This window comes from Leptosomus discolor, chromosome 3 (assembly GCF_034619465.1).
Source record: "Leptosomus discolor isolate bLepDis1 chromosome 3, bLepDis1.hap2, whole genome shotgun sequence".
Classification (NCBI taxonomy): Eukaryota; Metazoa; Chordata; class Aves; order Leptosomiformes; family Leptosomidae; genus Leptosomus; species Leptosomus discolor.
The window spans coordinates 66,711,934-66,733,420 of record NC_141393.1 but is presented as its reverse complement, the minus strand read 5'-3'; the positions used below and the strand labels follow the sequence as shown (position 1 = coordinate 66,733,420).

Sequence of the window (21,487 nt, the reverse complement as noted above, 5' to 3'; positions counted from 1 at the left end):
ATTGTTTTGGAAAATATTTTTCACTGTTCTGGGATTACAGTTTTTTATTATTTTTTTTTAAATGAGGACTGGTTGGAGTCTTAACCAAGTTGGACGAACAGAAGGAAACAGAGAAGTCAAACACAGTCCCTGGGAGAGCTTTAAGGACAGAGCTGTGGCTGCACATCCCCAGGAGGCTGAGGCTTCTGTATGTGATGAGGCTGAAACCTGGACCTTTTCTGTGGTCTTTTCAGCAGGGCCAGACCTTCCACTGTGCGTGCCCAGTGCCTCCTGTTGTGCCTATGTTCTTCTGAAGAAGTTAAGCAAGAAAAAGCATCCTAGGAAGGAAGGAGGGAGGGCACTGAGTGGTTGAGGGGTAACCACACCAGTTCCTGCCTGTGTTGAGGCCCCGAGGACGTGGGGCGCTGTGCCCCCTGGCTGCCCCACGGGCACCCTGGGGGAGGGGGCGGTGGGGTGGGACAGGCTGGGTGGCAGGGCTCTGCTGCCCTGCTCCAAAAGGCACGGCCGCTCCAGCTGGCTGCCCGCGCCTGCCCGCATCTACCACGCCTGGCAGCTGCAGCTGTGCGGGTCCCAGACTGCCCGGGGGAACCGGGGCAGCGGGAGGCGGGGTGAAGGGAAAAAAGGCTTTCCCTAGGGCTCTCTGCTTACCCACCCCCGAGTGAGGGCCGTGCACCAGGAACACTTTGGTTTGAGCCCTCTGAAGGTACTAGCTCCGCTTTTCCGAAGTGATGACTTGGGTAACGAACAGGAGATGCCTTTCAGATGTTGGGGTGCTCCACACCAGGTTTCCACATGCTCAGGGCCTTCAGAAGCTCAGGCTGAGACACAGGCACACACAGTCATCCCACTCACAGGACAAGCCCAGGACTGTATCTGTGCTTAAATTATTAAAACCACTAATTAAATGTTTCCTCTCTTGGAGCTGGGGCAGGTATGGAGACAAACAAAAGCCCAACTGTGAAATCAGGAGTGCTGCTCCATGCAACAACCCTGCCAGGCCATTACCCTTTTCCTTCTTTTGTTCTGGAGAAAGCATCTAACGCTAATGGTTGCAATGATCTGGCGCTCTCTGGCTACAATTTTAGTGTAGGCAGAGACATTTCTAGTAGTCCTGGTTTGAAACATTTCTTCTTATTTAAATAGCTCACTGAGATAATCCCAGATTTTCTAGTTGGATGAAGCCGCGCACGTATCACCATTATGTACAAGCACACATAACTGCAAGAAAGCACATCTATCAAGAAACAGAGGAGAGGGCAAAAGCTTTAGGGTTTGCTTTTTCACTGTTGTCCATCCTTGAACAGCAGCCTACTGAAAACAGTAAAGGCATTTCAGATACCGAGTAAATATTCAGTGACAATTTATTATCTGGTCTTTAGTATTATTACAAAAAAAAAGCAGATATCAAAAAACAGCAAAGATTTCACAAGTTCCCCAACAGTTTTACACAACTGAACTGCAGTAAAATGGTGAATGTAAAACATGTATTTCAGTCCTGGCCCTAAACCTTCAATGGTGATCTGTGGTCTGGGGTGCCCTGGGCTTTCCTAATTCTTTTTAAATACTCCTCTTTATTTGGAACCAGATTTGTCCACTAGCTACCATGCTGTGGCACAATGCAACAGGAATGTAAAGTCTCTGGTATCCTTTAGGACCCTGTCCATCTAGAAAACAAAATATGGGAGCTCTGCAAGGATGGAGTAGATACCGGTATATGTTTCTCAGACTACCCCAGGCAGCCACTTTGTTGTGCTTGACAAAATCAAATCACTCTCAAGTTGCTGAAAGGTGATTTGCTGTGTGAAAGCTGCTTTTTCTTCTTGTCTTCAGGATCTTTGCTCCCACTGGGCTGGGCTCCAGTGTAAATGGACCACGAACCTTTTAAATTCTACCACCCAAACTGCACGATGGACAACTTCATCCCATTATGACTTTCCTGCTGCAGACCCAGCATTTGACTGATCACAAGGAACCTGAACAGGCCGTGAGAGGTGAGGTTAAGGAAAATACTCAGCTCTCTGGAATGATAATTGGGGTTGGAAGAGAGCCTTTGCCTTCTGTCCTGTTCATGCCTGTAAGTTCAGAGGTTGACCGAAGGAAACATGGTCCAGTTATCTACATTAATAGCTGCCCCACTTCTCAAATATAGATCTTACATCAAAACACTGCTTGGCTAGCAAAAAGAATTAAGACATTGCCCTATGTCCTTCAGCATTTGCTCGGAAAGTCAGGTCCAAATCTGCCGTAATTACACACAAATGCAAATCACCCTAAACATGAAGTTGTATGTGTCGCTGTATGTGTCACTGAAATGTTCGCAAGTACCAAATATTCCTGTTAGAAATAAAATTGCACCTTCATAATTTTCCAGAATTTAACAAAACAAGAGATCACGATATGCATTATTTGTCAGGTATGACAGAAGCAGCGAGAAGGCAAGCTGAGAGACAGGTGCTGCCCGCAGGGCAGCAATGGCATTTGGCTGGTTGGTTTCTGTACCAGCATTCCCCATGCCATGGATGGCCAACAACCACTTGCTGCTGGATTTAAACTGTTTTCCTGGCAGTCAAAACGCGGACAATGGACCCAACTCCTCCAGCAGCCAGGGCCTGAGAAGAGAAACACGGCAATTAACACCAAGTCAAGGTAGCCACAGGGTGAAACCACTGCTGCTAAGAGAGGCTTCCTGACTGAACTTCTAATGAACATCTCCCCACTCTTTTCGTTAGAAACAGAACTCTCGCACTCAGGGTGCCAGGAAAGGATGATTGCATTTCCTTTGAAGACAGTTATTTAACAAACTTCTATTTCCCTGCATAACCAAGCTGAAAATTTTGCTTCCCGCTAGGAAAGAAATTCTAATTCCATCTGCTTGCATCACTGGATTGAACCATTTTGTTTGCCACAGTCTAACAGAAAACCAACTTTTAACTGTAGAATCTTTACCCAAGGAATCAGAAGCAGGCACGTGAGCTTGCAGGACCGTACCCTCCTCACAGCCTGAAACACAGCGTTTCAGTTTTACCAGAAAGGCGGTTCTTACCAGGCTCAGGGAGCGAGCCTCGAACCCAAGAACCCGCTACCACGGACAACCCAGGCAAGAGCACGCCCTATAAACGCACCTTCTCGTGCCACTGCAGCAGCACAGCGCTGCTGTTGTCAGAGGGGCTCTCAAAGCCTTTGTAGATGTACTTCATTAGCAGGTCAACACCGTTCTTGTCCAGCGACTGCACCGCCTTCTCAATATCGTTGGCTTTGAAAGAGATGAGGACCTTCAGGACGATACTTTCTGCGCGATCCTGTCAATGAATAAGGCAGAGATGTATTCACTCTTGTGTAAGGGGTGTTCAAATATTACTCATCTCTCCAACAAACAAAACTAGATTGTTTTAAACAATTCTAAAACCTGTTTGAATAGGACAGGTTTTGTACAGAAGGTTATGTCCTCCCAATGATAAACACCACAGAAGGGTTTAACGCACTTGTCCTGCTCTAGGTTTTCCGCCTCTGCTTCTATGTGCAATTCTCCACCTATTTAATGAGGTTACAGCTAAGTAACAAATTTTCCTATCAAAACTCAAGGTTTGGCAAATTCCAAAAGAATAAGAATTAAGTACTTGACTAGCCTCCCTTGTCACCAGAGCCTTTTCCATGCCTTTATACTGTTTAATGAGATGCAACTATTCTGTTCCACGGAAATGCCATTGGCCAGCCTGGAAGAGGTGACCGCTGGCAGCCACACGCTTTCCAAACAGTCAGCTTCTGTCCCAGGCACAGAGGATACAAACTGGCAGCATGAGTATTTTGCATTCATAACCACTGCAAGTTGATCTGGATGTCATTTCAGGCCCAGGAATGTGTGTGGCATGCTTACAGCAGCAAATAGCCATGTAATCAGCAAAAAGCAGCTCTTCCTGTTCATCCATTACTAACTGATGGAGGATGAAAGAAAAAGGTCTTGGGTTTGTTGGACTTCTGAACAATTCCATTATACAAATACTTCAAGCAGCTTGCTTCTTCAGAAACCACAGATGTTAGTTTTCTTGTTCAATCTAATATCCCATAGCTGCTTGGCTTAGCGAGACCTCACATGAAGAACTATAAGTAAAAACATAAAAGTTCCATGAGATCAACTGAAAATGAAGCCAAACATTACAATTCAGTCACTCTGTCCTCTTCAATTCCACTGCCTTAAAAGTGTATCCTTAAATATATCAAACCGGATCTAATGAAAACAAATCATTAATGTGAAGACAAAGGCAGTCTTTTACACAGCACTGTGTAACAAACATCTGGGTCTCAACACCCTGTGAAAACCCTCAGGAAAGGGCTGGGGCTAGGTGAAAAAAATCTCTACCCGGTGAGCAGCACAGAAACGTGCCCATGGGACTCTCCTCAAGCAGGGAGAACAGACCTCTGCAGGCGCTCACCACCTGAGCAGTTCCACATCTTACCTACATGTTCCTCTCACCACTACAATCATGAGCCATTCAAGGTTTCTTCTGGGGGGACTCAGGAATACCGGCATGCAGCAGGCTCCTATATTCTGTCACGGGGGAGCGCTTGCATTTTCTGAGGTTTTAACAGCTTGATTTTGATTGGATGCAACAACCATCAGTTCTTCCTTTTTTGTAGGTTCACAGTCTGGCTGCGCCAGCAGTTTCCTTAGTCAGAGGTGACTACTGTAGTTGTGGTTCCCTGATCATTCAGTGATGATTACATCTATGTGCTGGCAGGTCTGGATCAGACACAGGCACATGGTGACATGGGGAGTTAGCCAGGGCACACCATATACAACCAACACAGGCAGCAGAACACACAAAACCTGATCTAAAGCCAAGTCAAACGTACACGGGCAGATGACATCTGAGCTACAGTACTCTGAACAACGTTAAAATAGCAGAGGTCACTCTGCTATTCGGGAATATCCTAAACATCAGCTTCCTTGGTTTCCTCAAAGCACCCCTGGCAGGATTGGTGGGGCAGGGGCTATAGAAACAGGAAGGATTTTTAAGGAGTAACCTGTGAGTGAGTTATTACTTCACCTTCACTGCCTGGTTCTTTGTGTTGATAGGAGGGTTCTTCAGAGCCGCCTGTAGTGCAGCCATCATGTTCCCTGTGCCAGACGGTTAAGGACCAGACATCAATACTTGGAAAGCAACAGAACCAGCTCCAGGAGAGCAGTACCTGTAGCGGGCTTGTGCATGACTGAGAATACTCAAGGTTCAGTGGATGCAACAATTCCCTCAACAGATAGCACAGATTACAGTGTAAGGTAGCAATCACTAGGCCATTTGAGGAAGGAGCAGCACCAATGAGAAGCTGTACAGTTCCGGTATCAGAGAATACTTTTAGGCCTTTCGTTGAATAAGATCCAAGTAAAAGAAATTATTCCCCGTCATTTCTGCAATTTGTAGCCCTCGAGAACAGGCCTCATCCACCTCCCACAGCTGCCGGGACAGCAGCCCAGCAGCGGCCGGTGGGAAGAGCTGCTCTACCAGCCAGCCAGCCAGCCAGCCAGGGAGGAACGGGCACACGGAGCATTCCCTTCCGCCACAAGGAGCCCCCCTCCTCCATCCCTCTCGCCCCCGCCCCACCACGAAACACCTCCCAGACACCGCGGCCCCGGGCGGCCGCCGCCTCTGCCGTGAAGAGGGGGAAGGGGGGCCGCGCCCTCCCCCTGCCAGCCCCGGCCCCACTCCGCCCTCCCGTCAGGACACGGCCGAGTCGCCTCTTTCCGTCACTCGACGGGAGCGCCGGGCACGGATGTTCCCATAAAAGGCAGCCTCAGCGGCGCGCCCGGTCCCCGCCCGCCACGGCCGCTCCTGACGGGACTTTTTCCCGTCCGGCGGCGGAAGGATATTGCCGCAGGCACGAGTCCACCTCGCCCTCATCGGGCCCCGCTTGCCCGTCGCCTCCTTCCTCCTCATCCACGAACTTGTTCTCGTCGTACTCGTCCACATCCACCCGGCGGAACCGCGCTGACGACACCGTGTGCTTCGCCATGCTCGCCCCCGCCTCGTCCTCCTCCTCGTTCCCCGCCGCCGCCACCTCCCACCGCTCCGCGCAGGCGCCCTCCGCCAAACCGCCCCCACCCGCCGGCCCCCTCGCGCCCTGCGCAGGCGCGGCCGCACGAATGAGAGGCGGGGCTGTGGGCGCGCGGGAGGCGCGCTGCCATTGGCCGCCTGCCAGGCTGCGGCCGCTACCCTGGTGACGGCGGCCGGTCGCCACGGTGACGGACGCGACGTTGCCGTCAGAGACGCCTCCGCGGGACCGAGAGCGAGCGCTGGCCGCGGCCGGCTGCTGTCTGCCATGCCGTGCGGCGAGGCCTTCGGCCGCCTCCCCAGCCGGGTACGAGCAAAGCCGGGCTTAGTCGGGGAGCGAGGTGCTGCCGCCGTGCGGCGTGCCCCGCGCCCGGGGTGCTGGGCTTGGCTCTGAGCTCGGAGCCCCGAGCTCAGGCACCGCTGCGTTACTGAAAGGTCTGAAAAACAGCGCCGGGTGGATGTTTCGTGGCGAAAGAAAGTCATCGGCCCCCTGCCGCAGCACAGACGGCTGCACGCCGTTGTGTCAGTTACCACTTCATGTCAGAAAGTGCAGAAGGAGTATAATCTAATTCAAGAGGGCTCTTCTAGGAAAGCACCTTCTAAAAAAAGGTGTTGTAACCGTAAAGGATCTGGGGGATGCTAGCATATTACTGCCTGTGAAGTCATAAGAGACTCAAAAAACATTTGAGTTTCCAAGTGGGATCACCTCTACTGAAAGTGGAGGGGGTTTAAGGTCATACTGGGAAGCAGCCTCTTTTTTTCACTCCGATACATAACAGCTGGCACCAGAAAAAGAGTAAAAAAAGGAGCAGAAGCGCTAACTTCTACAAAATTAGCCAGTGTCTTGAGTCAAAATTGGCATTAAGCAGGAAGGAGCCACTGTTTGCTGGGAAATATACTTTTGACTTCAGTTGCCTCATTCTTTAAGACCTTTAGTATAGTAACTAACATAGTGAATCGCCAAGTGAAAACACTGCTCTAAATCATAGAATAGAATCATAGAATCACTCAGGTTGGAAATGACCTTTGAGATCATCAAGTCCAACCATCAACCCTACCCTACCAAGTACACCCCTAAACCATATTGCCAAGCACCACATCTAAGCGACTTTTAAACACATTAAGGGATGATGACTCCACCACCTCCCTGGGCAGCCTATTTCAACGCCTGATAAGCCTTTCAGTGAAAAAAATTTTTCCTAATGTCAAGCCTAAACCTACCCTGGTGCAGCTTGAGTCCGTTCCCTCTTGTTCTATCATCAGTTACCTGTGAGAAGAGACCAACACCTACCCCTCTACAATGTCCTCTCAGGTAGTTGTAGAGAGCAATAAGGTCTCCCCTCAGCCTTTTTTTCTTAAGACTAAACAGCGCCAGTTCCCTCAGCAGCTCTTCATAAGAGTTACTCTCTAGGCCTTTCATCGTCTTTGTTGCCCTTCTCTGCACTCTCTCCAGCACCTCAATGTCTGTTTTGCATTGAGGTGCCCAAAACTGAAGACTACTCAAGGTGTGGACCCACCAAGTACAGGGGGATGGTCACCTCCCTACTCCTACTGGCCACACTATTCCTAACACAAGCCAGGATGCCATTGGCTTTTTTGGGCACTTGGGCACACTGCTGACTCCTATTCAGCTGCCTGTCAGTCAGCACCCCCAGGTCCTTTTCCGCCAGGCACCTTTCCACCCGCTCTTCCCCAAGCCTGTAGGGTTGCACAGGGCTGTTGTGGCCTAAGTGCCGGACCCGGCACTTGGCCTTGTTGAAGCTCATCCAGTTGGCCTTGGCCCCTTGGTCCAGCCTCTCCAAGTCCTTCTATAGAGCCTCCCTACCCTCAAGCAGATCAACACTCCCAGCTGACTTGGTGTCATTTGCAAACTTACTAAGGGTGCATTTTATCTCTTCATCATTGATAAATATGTTAAACAGAAGTGGCCCTAGTACTGACCCCTGCAGAACACCAGTTGTGACCGGCTGCCAGCTGGGTTTAATTCCATTCACCACCATGCTTTGGGCCTGGCCGCCCAGCCAGTGTTTTACCCAGCAGAGCGTATGCTCAGCTCATCCAAGCCACAAGCAGCCAGTTTCTTCACTAGAATTCTGTGGGAAACAGTGTTGAAGGCTTTATGGTGGTTGAGGTAAATGATATCCACAGCCTTTCCCTCATCCGTCAGGCAGATCATCTTGTTACAGAAGGAGATCTGGTTTGTTAAGCAGGTCCTGCCTTTCATAAACCTGTGCTGACTGGGCCTGGTCACGTGGTTGTTCTGCAAATGACTCGTGATGGCACGCAAGATGATCACAATGATAGGATTTTTTTTTTTTTTTTTCAAGTTAGGCTTGGACTGTGTAGATCTGTGTTATCTATATTATCCTATTAGATATGTCTTACTATTGGAAAATTACACAGTTTCATGAGGTTCCTCTTAATGGAAGGCAGCAGCCCTAAAAAAAAAATATAGACACACACATATATATGCGTATATAAACCCCCCTATTATTAAGGACGCAGCTGGTGGGAAAATTTTATTCTTGTATCAGCCTTACCTACAGAACCACCTTCTTGATAGAGGAAGGATTTAGGATTTGTCATGTGTTCCACCAAAGTTGCCTCAGCTGGTAAGCTACAACCCAGCCGTAGTTGTGGTTGTAGCTTGTGGACAACTTATGTTTTTTCTGGTAGAAACTGGCTTAAGGGCAACAAATAAATTAATTGCAGGAGGTAATCAGAAGATACTAAGGTTTCAGTTTTACTGCTATGGGTTTATGTTTGAAAATTATAGGACTGAAATAAAAGCATGTTATCTTCATAATCAGTTATTTGAGACCCACAGTTATTCTGTGGGTTAACTTTTGTAGGAAGTGACTTTATTGGTGGGGGTTTTTTGCCGCCTATGATCTCAGTTTTACAGCCTGAAAGTGGTCCAATTTGTATCATCTTCAGAGTAGGTATCACCTGCTTGGAAATATTTCATGCATTTCACTGGATTATTTCTTTGGCATTTTTAAATGCCTTATGATACTTTTAGGTCTGGGGTGTAGGTGTTCCCTCTGAAAGGGCAGAAACATGCCCGGGAAAAGCACCAAGTGGCTTTGAGACATGAGAGGCAGCAGACTGTCTTTCGTTGCTTGGAAAGGCTGTTGGGAGGCTGGGCTAGGAGAAGAAAAGGCCTTTAGGTTCTGCACAGCAGGCTTTCCCTGCATGGCTTGTGGAAAGGCTTTCCTAAAATACGGTTTCATTCCTGTTAAGTTGTTAATTTGATGTGGATTTTGTCCATCTGCTAAGGTTCTTGATGATGGAGTGGGGTGATAAAATGTTGACCCTAGGATGCCATGCACAAAATTGCAGAGGAGGTAATGCCATGCCCCCCCAGGCAGTCTCTGCAGAGTCACCCGAGGCCACAGGCTGGAGAGGCTCCACAGAGCTCTGCAGTTCCATGCAGCAGTGGGGAAACAGTCCTCAGTGTGATAAAGCTGAGAGAAATAGATGCGGAGTATGATTTCTTGATACTTCAGCAAGAAGTTGTAGATTTTACTTATGCAGCAGTGGTAAGCCTCATTACAAGGAGAGTAATTTGAATAGAGGATGATGCATCCAATGTTTCCATAGGCATCTGTGACTGCATCCAGATAACCACCCACCTCAAACAGCATGGATTCTGGATGGCTGTCTTGGTCAGTGCAGTTTGTAGCACAGCCTTTTTGGACTACTCTGCCTGAGAAACTCATCAGTTCATAGAAGAGAAGGTGTTCGTTTTGGAGAGTTGCTGTTGATCTGTATGGGAAGCCAAAGACCCTGTGAAATTCTGCATAAGGGACTCTTGCTTCTTCGCCAGTTCGTATGTGGTAGGGACACTTAGCACAGATGTGGTTCTGTCTCTGCCAGCAATAGGGCTTTACCACAGTCCCCTGATTTGTCAGATATTCTTGGAAAATTGTTTTATCTCCTGGATTCATGTTCTGTTTATGTGCTATATAGCTGACAGTCCTGAATGAAAAAGGGAAGTAATATTTTAATTCAACTCTTCAATATGTTTTGCACTTAAACTGCAAAAATAATAGGGGATAGTCTCTTCAAGAATGTACTGAAATTTGTAGCAACATATGAAAACTTGGCTGATGACACAGAGAACAACGCTCTCTTGCAGCCTGGGAGCATTTTTATTTTTCACAAACTAGGCTTTTTGCTGAAAACATGAGTAAGAAATATTTCTCTGGCTTCTGCCCTCTTACCCTAGACAGGAGAAACTGCATAATAAAAACAGCCATGCATTTCAGGAATTGATTAGTAGATGAGCCTTATGCAATCTGGCAAAACAAACAAGTAAACACCAACCAAAAAAAGATATAATTACCATCTCAGCAGCTCCAGCTCAGGATGACAGTAAATATCTGATTTCCCTCACTGGCATTTTAGGATTGGTTCAGAGTTTCCACTTCAGTAATATTGCAAGCTTTCTTTTCAAGTTACATGGTGACAAAGAAAGTTACTATTGCCTCCCTGGTTTGGGCAGTTCAGCTTCAGAGGGATCTTTCCCATATGCGGTAACTGCTCCAGTTGTAATGGAGACAGAAGGCAGGCTCCTTTATGTGTTTACAGGTGCCAAGTGCTAGGAGACGAGAATACAAACAGGATTTTCTTTTGTATGGCCAGCCACCTGTGGTAGTTAAGCTTCTGTTCTTTGCCTGTCAATATTTGTTTCCTATCTTAACTGATTAAGTTTCCTTTGTTTCTTCAGTGCTGTTTTGATACAAGGTGTTTATAGCTGAAAGCTAGATGTTGTTCTAATGAATAGGTTACTGAATTTGTTTCCAGGTGTGTTATTTCTGCTTTTATCTCTATGTTGTGCCAGTTGGGCAGAAAGCTCCTGTTGTACTTCTGCTCTTGCATGCAGGCAACAAGGTTTTCCCTTCTTTAAGAAGTTTGTGTGTGTCCCTCACTGAGGCTGTAATTCAAACAAGCAATGGGCCATTTCATGAGCACGTTAAATCATGCCTGCTTTGCTTGGGCAAGGTTTCCATACAAGTGCAAACACAAGATTCGTGTAGGTTAACAACTTTTGACTCAAGTAGATCATTATTTTTTCTTCTCTGCTGCTCTAATGGAGCCACTCATCATCCGTGGATCTGGTTTAATTCTGTTACTACTTTTCTGACAATGTACAACTTTTCCATCTGCATATTTTATTACAGCTTGCTTCTGCATTCCATGTTGTTTTGCCGTCTGACTGTCAGTATTTCATTTTCTTCTTAAATTACAGATTTGATTCATTTTCTTTGTTTTCCACTCCTGACTTCCATGTATTTTCCTGTGTTGGAGCTCTTTCCTGATCCAGGCCATTGTATTGTTCTCATTGAGATTACTCCTAACGATTGGCTTCCTGACATCAAGAATGCTCCATTTGTCGTTTTCGATGTTTCTGTACATTTTTGGTGTTCAGTTGTACTCTATACTGTGCATTGCAACATAATCGAGGCAGTGATGTGCCTCGGAAAATGAAAAATGCATTTGCTACCTGATGTAAAAAAGAGCAGGTCTGAAAAGGGGAGTGTTTTTCTTTGTAGAGGGATGTTATGAGAGAGTTATCACCACCTCGCCAGTTCTCCTGTAGGTTGCCAATATTATTAAAGACAGTTTTAAAAGCTGCAAATACGGAGCAAGATTCCGATTCCTTGTCACTGCTGGTGTTTTCACAGAGCTGGAACGGCCGCGCGATGGCAATGTTGCACACCAGAGATGTATCCCGTTTTACGCTTGTTGACAGAGGCAATGTCTTGAGCTCTGTTTCAGTGTGTGTAAAGTGATGCCACCAGAGACACTTAGAATTTTATATCTCCCGCTAAAACTTGCCTGGTTTTGTTTGTTTGTTTGGCCTGATCAAAACCCATCAAATATTCAGTCTTCTCAATTGATAGTGTCACACCCTTACAGAATGGGAGTCAAATCCCAAACTACTCAGTCTGACAAATTAATTGGAACAGTGCTCCCACAACCCGAGTGCCTTTCTGTGTGTGCCGCGCCAGCCTTTGCCTCCTTTGCCAGCCCTGTCTCTGTGAGCTGTCTGGGGCTCGCAGTGACAAGGGCTGCTAACTCTGCCTCTGTGGGCTCCAGCCTTCCCACCCACCGGTCTTAACCCTCTGCCAGCCCTGACAAGCAGAGGGCCAGGGAGCAGAATCCAAACGAATCAGTGAATATAAATGGGAGAGACTTCTCATTTGCCATGATACATCAGTCCTGTAACTGATTGGTTTGGGCATGCAAAGAGGAAGGATGTTTACAAAAAGTGCAAGTCGAGCAAAATGGAAGAAATCTGACCATTCATCATGTTCTCAGAAAGGACCCATTTCTGGTTTATGAGAAAGCAGAGTGTTGGTTTTCTTCCTTTTTTTTCGATGATTTTTTCTAAAGTAGAAAAAAAGGTGCAAACCTGTTACACAAAATCCCTTAAACCGATGTATATACGCACATACATACGGATGTGTGTGTATGTATACATGTGTGTGGATTAAGCAGCTAACAGGAGCACTCATCATTCAGCTCTCTTGCAGAAAAAAATCTGTTCCCATGCACAATTTTATTTAGTAACACTGAACGGCTTGGTAGCATTTGTCATTTTCAAAGTAGTTTATAAATCTGACCAAGTAGTTAAAATACAGACTGGTCTAAGCTGCTCTCTTGCTCGTATTTCTGCTGCTTAGTTTCACTTAGACCCCATGCAGGGGAAATTGTTAAAGGGGCTTCTGACTTTGAGGGTGTCTAATTTGTCACAGTGATCCCGATGCATCGGCAGAGGTAGTAAAATGCTGCAGGCTTTAGCTGAAGTTAATAGTTTATATATGTTGGAAATTTGGAATTCAGATGGTTTCAGGCTGGGAAATAAGAAATTAATGTGCTCAAAATTACTTTGCCCTTTTGGCAATTTTCATCTTGATTTCAGTGTTTGCAATCCTGGTTGGAGGGGGAGGAAGAATTTTACCTGATCAGGTACCTGGTTTGGTTCTGTAGTTTATTATAAGATGTCTCTCCTAATGCTTGTCTCCAGTACCTCCTATTGGCACTAACCAGTTGTGAAATGCTTTGTTGTGTATAGCTCATTCTGTTTCATTCTTTTTATCGTTCAAACACAACACACCAATAAAAATAGTCAATTGCCCTGATATAAGAGCAAGATATCCAAACTGTTCTTCTGCTTTTTCTGGTTGTCCCATGTTTTTGAGCAGAAAGCTTCTGCACATCTTCTCTAATATTAATCTTTTTCAACACACAGCCCTGTGTGACCTCATAGGCTCTTCCACACCCTCAGAAGTAACGCTTGATATTAATTACACTGTATGAACGTAAGGGTACGTAGGTATTTTAGCACTTGAAGATGTTAGGAAAAATACCATCTTCATTATCGATGTCATTGCATGAAAACATCATCCTGAGACAGAAGATTACATCTAATGGATACGATCAGGAACTCAAAACACGTGTTAACAATTCCATGTCCCTCCAGTTATATTTAAAGTTACCATTATATCCCTGTCCCTCCCAAATATATTTGGAGCAAACACAAATACAACTTTAAGAACTTGTTTCACTTGTTACTAAGATGCATCCATCTTTGGGACAGAGGGCAGTAACTGTTCAATAGTGCTCCACAACAAATTATAAGTGTTCACAGGAGGAACTGGAGAGGAATGCTTTATCCAGTTAAAACCGCAAGGGAAAACTTATGTGGTCAGTACGTAATTACTCAGATTGGAAGTTAGCCAGGGTACAAGCCATATGTTCTGCTCCTAAGGAAAAAAAAAAGCATGATGATCAGGGCTGTGATTTTTTTTTTTTAATCCAAATATTAGCTAAAACCTGATATCTATTCAGGCTAAAAAGCACACAGAAATTCTGATCCATCCCAATGTGGCCAGTTTGGACCTGATACTGGTTTTACTGATTTAAACTTGGGATACTGTGATTTATGAAGATATCTGTTGGAAGAAATGTTGCTTGCATTGATTAGGCAAAAGCTGTTTTTTCTGATGTGTGATTATATGGAAGTTTGAAGACTTTTTTTCCCAAACTAAAACATGAACTACTTCCATAGTGTAGCACAAGCGTAGTTCTGTTTATGTGAGGGGATCTGGTGCTTCCCCCCAAAGCACTGCACTCAGTACAAGAATGGTTCCTTTTTTTGCTGCTGAAATATGAGTGTTGAAATTCTGTTGCATTTCTTAGTACAGCTTGGTTCAAAATAATCTCTGTTGGAAAGCATTTTACACATGACTTCATTCAGTAAGAAGTTTATCTGAGTTCAAAGTACAGAGGAGTCACATGGTCCTTTAAACAGCCAGAGACTTGATGTTCTTGTGTAGTCCTAAGATTTTAAAAATAAGAAGTAAAGGAAGTGAAGGAAGAAGCAGAAAACTGTCCACAACTGCTGATAAGCACATCCACATGGACAATTTAAACCTGAGCTGTTGTGGTATAACTTGCCTCTGCACTCAACAATCTTAAGTTCGTTTAACACGTGAGTTTGGGATATCTAGTACTGCAGGAACGCTGGCTCACAGCTCCAGAGCAGAGCCCTGGTATTTTGCATTCTGCCACCGGGCCATAAAGATTAGTGAGGATTTAGGTCCTGAGTTTGGAATGTTTTCTGCTCAAGCTCGTGTGAAAGTCAAACCTTCACAAAACCGTTCCACCAAACTTTCCTCACCTGCCTTGTCCAGCCTCAAAGCGATTTAAATTATCACCTCATTTCCAGAGATTTTTCCAGAGTTTCACTGCTTTTTTTGTTTACTTGTTTCCCTTTCTCTAGCTTTACATCTAAAAATAAGTATTTTTCCCTTGTCTGCCTATTCAGAGTGGAATTTAAAATCACAAAGTTCAGTTAGTTTTAAATCTTCCACCCGCTGATAAATTTATGATGCCTCTGATAACGAACAGTGTCATGAACAGCAGCTTGCCTTCCGCTTCCAATACATTGGCATGTAGATTACCTCATGGTGATCATGAAAATTAAATCTTTGCTGGGCACGCAGAGCATTCTGCTGTGCTCAAACTGTCTGTAACTTCAGAGGACTTGATATGAAACTGTGTTTGATGGGCAGCAGGCGTCTTGAAGTCTGTAAGATACTACAGGGGCTTGGGTCTTATTTATTCCCACCTCTTTGCCTGAAAATTACTGCTGCCTTTCTTTTGGCATCAGTTATAATCTCACCCCTAATAGCACCTCTGAACCGTTCCTCTCTGTAGCAAGCTCTCAGCTCTGTGGAGCTGGGCAGGAAAAGGGGCTGGCTGCAACACGTTTCAAACCATGCAGGTCCTGATCAGCTGATGGGCAGCTAGCTGAGCAGGTCGCAGATGAGCTACGCTGACAAATTTTCCTTAGAGGGTGCATTTTCTTCTCTCTCTATTTGTTTGCTTATTTTCCAGAAGTTATTAGGAACCCAGCATGTTGGTGACCTCTGTTCATATCTCAGCTGGGTTTGATGGGTTCAAGTGAGTCAGTGAGTTCAGAAATCACACAGGATGGAGCAGGAAGGGGGCAGAAGGGCAGACAGATTGCATATGCTTTATTTCCTCAGGATTTTAGGCTAATAACCCTACAGAATCAGCAAAAAAAAAAAAAAAAAAAAAAAAGAGAAGAGAAAAGCGTATTTTATATCAGTTGAGTCAGAAGGTCTCAGCATGAATTGTCTGAAATGCTCAAGAAAACTAAAAACATAAAAATAATGGAATCTTTGCTGATTCTTGTTGAAGGTGGTGTTGATTTGTTGGGTGCTGTAGCATTACACAGATCAACTCACTACAGAATTGTTCTTTATACCAGAAATTCATCTACTATGTGAGTGAACTCTAAATGGGGAAAACTTTATGCTGTGGGTGTAAATTGAGTGTGTTTGAAAATGTAAGCTAGTGAGAGCTGAATGGCATGTCCATGGAGGAGCAATGGCCTGGGACTGTAACATGCACAGGGCCATTAAGTGGTATTGGGTGTTTATGCACTTCAGCTATGTAGTTTCTATCTTTGCTATACTAGAGGAACTGAGAATTAGGCCCCCTCACCTTGGGGCAGGTGGGGGGAATCATCAAGCAGGGGAAAATCTTTTGCATGTTGTGGATGAATCCTGGAAACTGCAGGCAAAGTGTGAGTGATCTTTTAGCTCATATGCTGTTAGTCGTAGCAGCTAGAACGGGCAGTAAAATAAACGGCCAAGGAAAGAGTTAGAAGTAGAAATGGCATGATCTCAAATCAGGAAAACCAGACAGTCTTAACTGACATCTCTAGCACTCCTTGTACTTCAGTGTTTGCTCTCTCCAGAATCCATTGCACTAACAATGTTGATTTATTACTGTTTGTTATTAGGTAGGTGCTGGTGACCTGGATGTGGCCATTAAATAGAATTTTGCTGTTGAATTAGGCCAAGATTATAAAAAGTAGGTATGCAATATGCTAGACTGTCCTGTAAGCCACTTACCCTCTGGTTCATTTAGTTTAGATAGTCTGTGTAGGTCACTATCCAGTGTGATTATAAAACTGTTGAGGCAAATGGCCATAATTGATACTCAAGCATTTTCAAAGAATCATGCTATTCCTTTTGATGGCTTTCACCTGTAGACAGGCAGACATGTAAAAGGGCCCTCTAAAGATTTTCTGGGCTTGAAGACACATGTTTGAATCTAAAGGCCACTTGAGAAGGGGAAAAATTGAAAAATGGGAACCTGAAACCACAAAAGTGAAGAAATCATAATAATATTTATTTCAGAGTCAGATTTTATTTGCTCATGAGAATTCTAGGCAATGCCCTGATTCTACAAAGTTTAAATTAACAAATTTGAAGGCTCTTGCTAATGTTACTGGGACTGTTTACATGGATAAAGTTAAGCAGATGTATAGATCTTTGCAGAGGGTGATGGTGATGTATTGAAACTGGTCAGATTGGTACCTGCTACTGTCATGGATATGAATTTGGATCAATAAGTGGCTGGATGAACAAAAAGTAAATAGGAGTTAGAAAAAACATATGACACATGGCAGCTACAAATGCCGTGTTTCTTTGTGTACACCCAAAATAATTTAGAATCATGCACTAGTATCATTGCCAGCCTTCAGCACTTCATGAGGCTGGTGTGAAAGTTAAGCCCCTTTTACTGAAAGAAAGGGCTCATCTGCCTTCCAACATCAAGTCTTTCAAACTTTTGAAAAAAACACTGAGGTTCTTCAGCAGTAATCTGGTTTTGTTAGCTGGGTTCCTGTCTTAAGGGCTAAGTCTGAGCATTGCTATTGAAGAGTGAAATTCTCTGTACTTCTTATATGTTTGTATGTCTCTCTTTCAGGTATGACAAAGTGTTTTTCCCTTTTGTCTTGGTTTCATCTGTAGCAGTGCAACCAATCTGGTATTCTAAAGCACCAGCATAATTCACTACCTTGCTTTCCTTCTAAAAGAAAATGCAGCTTTGACTGGATTTGATGGAGGTCTAGCTCATCAAAATAACTGCGGTTATCATTTTTCTGTTGGAAAAGGGAAATGGTTTAATTCATAACAGTGAGGATACTGAACCTGTTTCTTGATTTTGCAGACATAGGTGAGAGGAAGAATGCTGTCCATGTCAGCAATATTTGCATGTGGATCTGGAAGGTGCCTCATCCTGCAGTGTGGTGCTTGGTATTACATGCTTATCATGTGTCACCTGCTGCTCTGGGTTTTCTGGTCATCCCTCTTTTTTAGCATTTTGTCTTCCTGGCCAGGTCATGCTCCCCTCCAAGGCTTTTGGAGTCCTTTAGCTCTCAAAAGAAACAAGCTGTTTTCTAAACAACGCTAATCCAGAGAGTTCTGCTGTCATCTTCTGATTTATCTTTTGTTCCTCCTCTTTTCAAGAGACGATTCTTTTCGTTTCTTCCTGGAATTTAGCTGGAGTGCTCAAAAGTCCTTTTTCCAGACCTGCAGGGTGATCTCTCTTACCCTCTTTTTCAGGACTTGGTCAAATATTTTTGCTCATAATTTCTCCCAGCCCACTGGAAGAAAGGGGAAATTCATATCTGAATTTGCTATCTGACTTTTACTCTATTGGCTCTATTTGTAGACAAGTAATATTGATAGATTTCTTCGGGTTTTGCTCATTCTTTCCTGGGTAAGGTATAGTTTACACACTGTGGCACAGGTGAATGATCAGAACCAGACATTTGCGGCCTCAGATTTCAGGGAACCATGTGGGTACAGGTAAATGAGAGAGGTTTGCTTTATTCTTCCGTATAACAATCTCCATAAAGGCTGTTCTGTCTTCAGTCTGTGAAGCTCAGAACATATATATATATCCTTCTTTTGTGCTAGAAAAATACTCTCCTCAGGTATGTGTTCTCCTAGGGAATATAAACTGAAATTGCAGCAGTTTAATATAAGGTTTTTCATGATTTTGCATACATCTCTTTAATGGGAGACTGCTGAATAACACGTGCTGTTAGCATTAAAGGCAGAGTGGAAACTTACTGTTAGTTATGAGTATCCTAATTTCTGGCCATGCAGCAAATATTCTGAAAAGAATGTTAATTTCACTGGACAGAGATTGGTAGTGGTGTTAGTTCCTTTGAAAGGGGGGGGTGGTGTTTGTTTGTTTTCCCTGGTTGTTACATAAGGATGGATGGCTGAAAGTCTGGTTAGTGTTTTGCTAATTTTTGCCTATAGGAGTAGGTTACTCCTGTGTTTGCATATTGGAAAAATCTGGTCCTGTTTTTTTTCACAGGCTTAAGAAGTGTAACTAACTAGATCATAAAAATGAAAAAAATGTATTTCATTGTTAACTGATCAAAAACTCCATCTGTCAGATTGTTTCCAATCAATATTGAAGAGAAGACGATAATGTTATTTTTAAAAAAAAGAAAGATTTCAGTTGCCTGAATTGGGCAGAGGTAATACCAGAGAAAACGAAAGACAAATGCTTGCTGGCTTTGGAATACCATCCATCTTGAATAAAGGAGGAAATGGTTGCGTTAAAAATAAGCTGTAAGTTGCATAGAGTGGGGAAAGCCAGTGGTCTTCCTTCATATTTCATGGTCTTTGCATAACCTTGAGATACACACCATTGCATCCATTCAGGTAAATTAGTGAATCACATTCCTCCTCCTCCTGACACCTGTCTCTTCATTTCAGCAGTTTACCTATGCTCTTCCTACTCACTTCTTCCTAAAATGCGAGTTTTCTTCTCCTGATGGCTCTTAGACTTGGTATTGCTCCCATTGGATGTTAAAACTGGGCAGTCTCCACATTAGTCATATTTGAGGTATGAGAGAGATACCACAATCTCTTGTGTTGAAATGCAGATTGTCCTGTAACAGCAAGCAATCAATAAGATGGATGACACATAAGGAATACTTAAATGTCATAGGCAGGGTGACCAGTTTGAATTTTAGGACAGCAAAAGATATGAGGAAAAACTATAGATGAAGTAACCCAGGATTTATTTTTTTTTCTTTTTGATCTTTTTGATTATTTAACAAAAATTCCTATTCTGTTGACTGTGGTCACACTACAGATTCTAGGTTGAGAAATTCCTCCATATTACTTTATGTTATCAGTATGCTTTTTTTGTCAAATAATCGGACAGACATATGAAAAAGCCAACAAACTTGCCAAAAGCCTGTGTTTATAGGTAGAAAATACAAAAGACAAAAATATAAGTTTAGGAAAGAGAAGGGATCTTGTACTTTTTTTTTTTTTTTTTTTAAGGTAGAACGATACTTCTGAGTTTGGTTCTATTAACTACCAGTTTGGAGTGAAAAAATGAAGCGGGTCTATGAAGCTAGCTGCAATTCACAGGAAATACATGAAGCAAGTATAAAGAAGAAACTTAACAAAAAATTGATTAAAAACAGCTACTGGATGATTGCTAGTACTATGTTGCTTCATCTTCTTTCCATTTAAAGTGAAGATGATTCTTGGGACTCAAAGAGCCATATTTCATTCCTAGAAATTTGTTCAGAAAATAATTTGACATTTAGAGTGAAATGATTAATGTGTATACAGATTTGCTTCAGTGAAGATCAGAAGTTAGGATGGATTCCAGAAGCATAGGGCCTGAGAAAGTTTTACCAACTACTTGCATAAGTGTCATGAAACAGGTAGAAATGTTCATTTTAATTTTTATATGAACTATGAGCTGTGTACATGTAAAATATTGCACCAATATTCAATAGTCCAATTCTGATCTCACTTCCACTTGTCTAATTTAGGGCTGTTCTTTTGAAATAAATGGAGTTGCACTGGCATAAAACCCGTTTGAGTTGTGACTCCACTCTGTTAATGGTATAAACCAGGCAAATCAAAATTAGCTAGTGCAATAAAGGATGATTACACCTATCAACTCCTCCTTCCAAACTAGCTGCCTGGTGATTCAGATCAAACAGACTGACAAATGCTGGCTGTATGTCAACAAGAAGAAAGAGAAGGCCAGAATTTGGTGTTCTGTGGAATACACGGAGATGCCTGGGGATGTTATAACTGTGGGCTTTGAGCCTAGGCATCCCAAACAACTTCTATGGCCTTTGTGACTTTTGGAGTTATTTGCAAGGACGGTCATCAGAGAACCAATAAAGCGGACTACGTAACATTTCCAAATGGTTTGGTGGGGCTCCAAGTGTTGTTTTGGGCCAGTTACATCTCTAATCTAGTCATTAAAATAGTAGAAGAGCAGAGAAAGAGTCACAAATATTTCTCTAGATGACTTATGTTCTTTCACTATGCAGAGATGAGTGTTATCTAAACAACACTATTTAAGATCTGCTGGTCTCTAATAGAATAAGACTTTATAGTGTAGGAAAATCTGCTTTCAATTTCTATTGTTAGGCATTATTTTAGTCAATGAAAACAAAATGTGCTTGGGAAGCTGCCTAAAAGACATGTGATTTCAGGGTATTGCTATTTTCCTTTTTTATGAGAAAAAAGCCAGCTTTTTTCTTTTATGTATAGTTGGATAGAGTGATGTATTCAGTATGGATGATGGGAATTCATTCAGACTCCTTTGATACATGTAGGGCAGCTCTACATGCTTGCTGATTGAACAGGTGAAGTTATTTCTGTGTACAGCATTGAAGTCTCTTATCCGGTCTGGTTAAAACTTACGTAAACTACCTGAATTCTGTTAGTCATCTCCAGATCCAGTAAAAATTGCAGTATGAAACAATACCCTGTTTCTAGATGTGTGCATTGTGCAATTTAAGCTGCTTTTTATCAGAATCGTTTAGGAGAGAACAAGGTGTTTCCTGGTATAATTGATGGTATTAAGATAATGTGAAGTTTGAGTTTCATGTTATTTCATGTTAGTTGCACTGTTGATTAGCTTGTGAAGAGGGGGGAAAAGTAGAACAGGAAAGTGGATGTAAACAGAAAGATGTGAGAATATCACTGGCTAGGGGGTACCTTGTATTTACAGAATAGCGTACTTCCTTCCTCAGCCTTCTCTGCCCCCTT

General features: G+C 43.6%; 2 protein-coding genes across 3 annotated transcripts; both read right to left on the bottom strand.

The window, feature by feature from the left end:
- Positions 1-1,343: 1,343 nt before the first annotated feature.
- On the bottom strand, positions 1,344-6,011 carry ARPC5 (actin related protein 2/3 complex subunit 5). Of its 2 annotated transcripts, none has more exons than XM_086462649.1 (4): positions 5,862-6,011; positions 5,046-5,128; positions 3,123-3,299; positions 1,344-2,609 (listed from the first exon to the last, which is right to left on the bottom strand). In XM_086462649.1, the coding sequence occupies exons 1-4, from the start codon at positions 6,004-6,006 to the stop codon at positions 2,547-2,549; spliced, it is 468 nt and encodes a 155-aa protein (XP_086318775.1). In that variant the 5' UTR covers positions 6,007-6,011; the 3' UTR covers positions 1,344-2,546. The 2 variants fall into 2 exon arrangements, with proteins under 2 accessions (XP_086318775.1, XP_086318774.1); XM_086462648.1 differs by having other exon boundaries at positions 5,046-5,118; positions 5,864-6,011.
- A 3,014-nt stretch (positions 6,012-9,025) lies between these two features.
- APOBEC4 (apolipoprotein B mRNA editing enzyme catalytic polypeptide like 4) lies at positions 9,026-9,994 on the bottom strand. Its single transcript, XM_009958165.1, has one exon. The coding sequence runs from the start codon at positions 9,992-9,994 to the stop codon at positions 9,026-9,028; it is 969 nt and encodes a 322-aa protein (XP_009956467.1).
- Positions 9,995-21,487: the final 11,493 nt, after the last annotated feature.

Coding starts and splice junctions, on each gene's coding strand:
- ARPC5 (XM_086462649.1), bottom strand. CDS start 6,006: ATGGCGAAGCACACGGTGTCGTCAGCGCGGTTCCGCCGGGTGGATGTG. Junction 3,300..5,045: donor CAAAGAACCAGGCAGTGAAG/GTGAAGTAATAA, acceptor ATTCATTGACAG/GATCGCGCAGAAAGTATCGT. Junction 2,610..3,122: donor TGCTGCAGTGGCACGAGAAG/GTGCGTTTATAG, acceptor TTCTCTTCTCAG/GCCCTGGCTGCTGGAGGAGT.
- APOBEC4 (XM_009958165.1), bottom strand. CDS start 9,994: ATGAATCCAGGAGATAAAACAATTTTCCAAGAATATCTGACAAATCAG.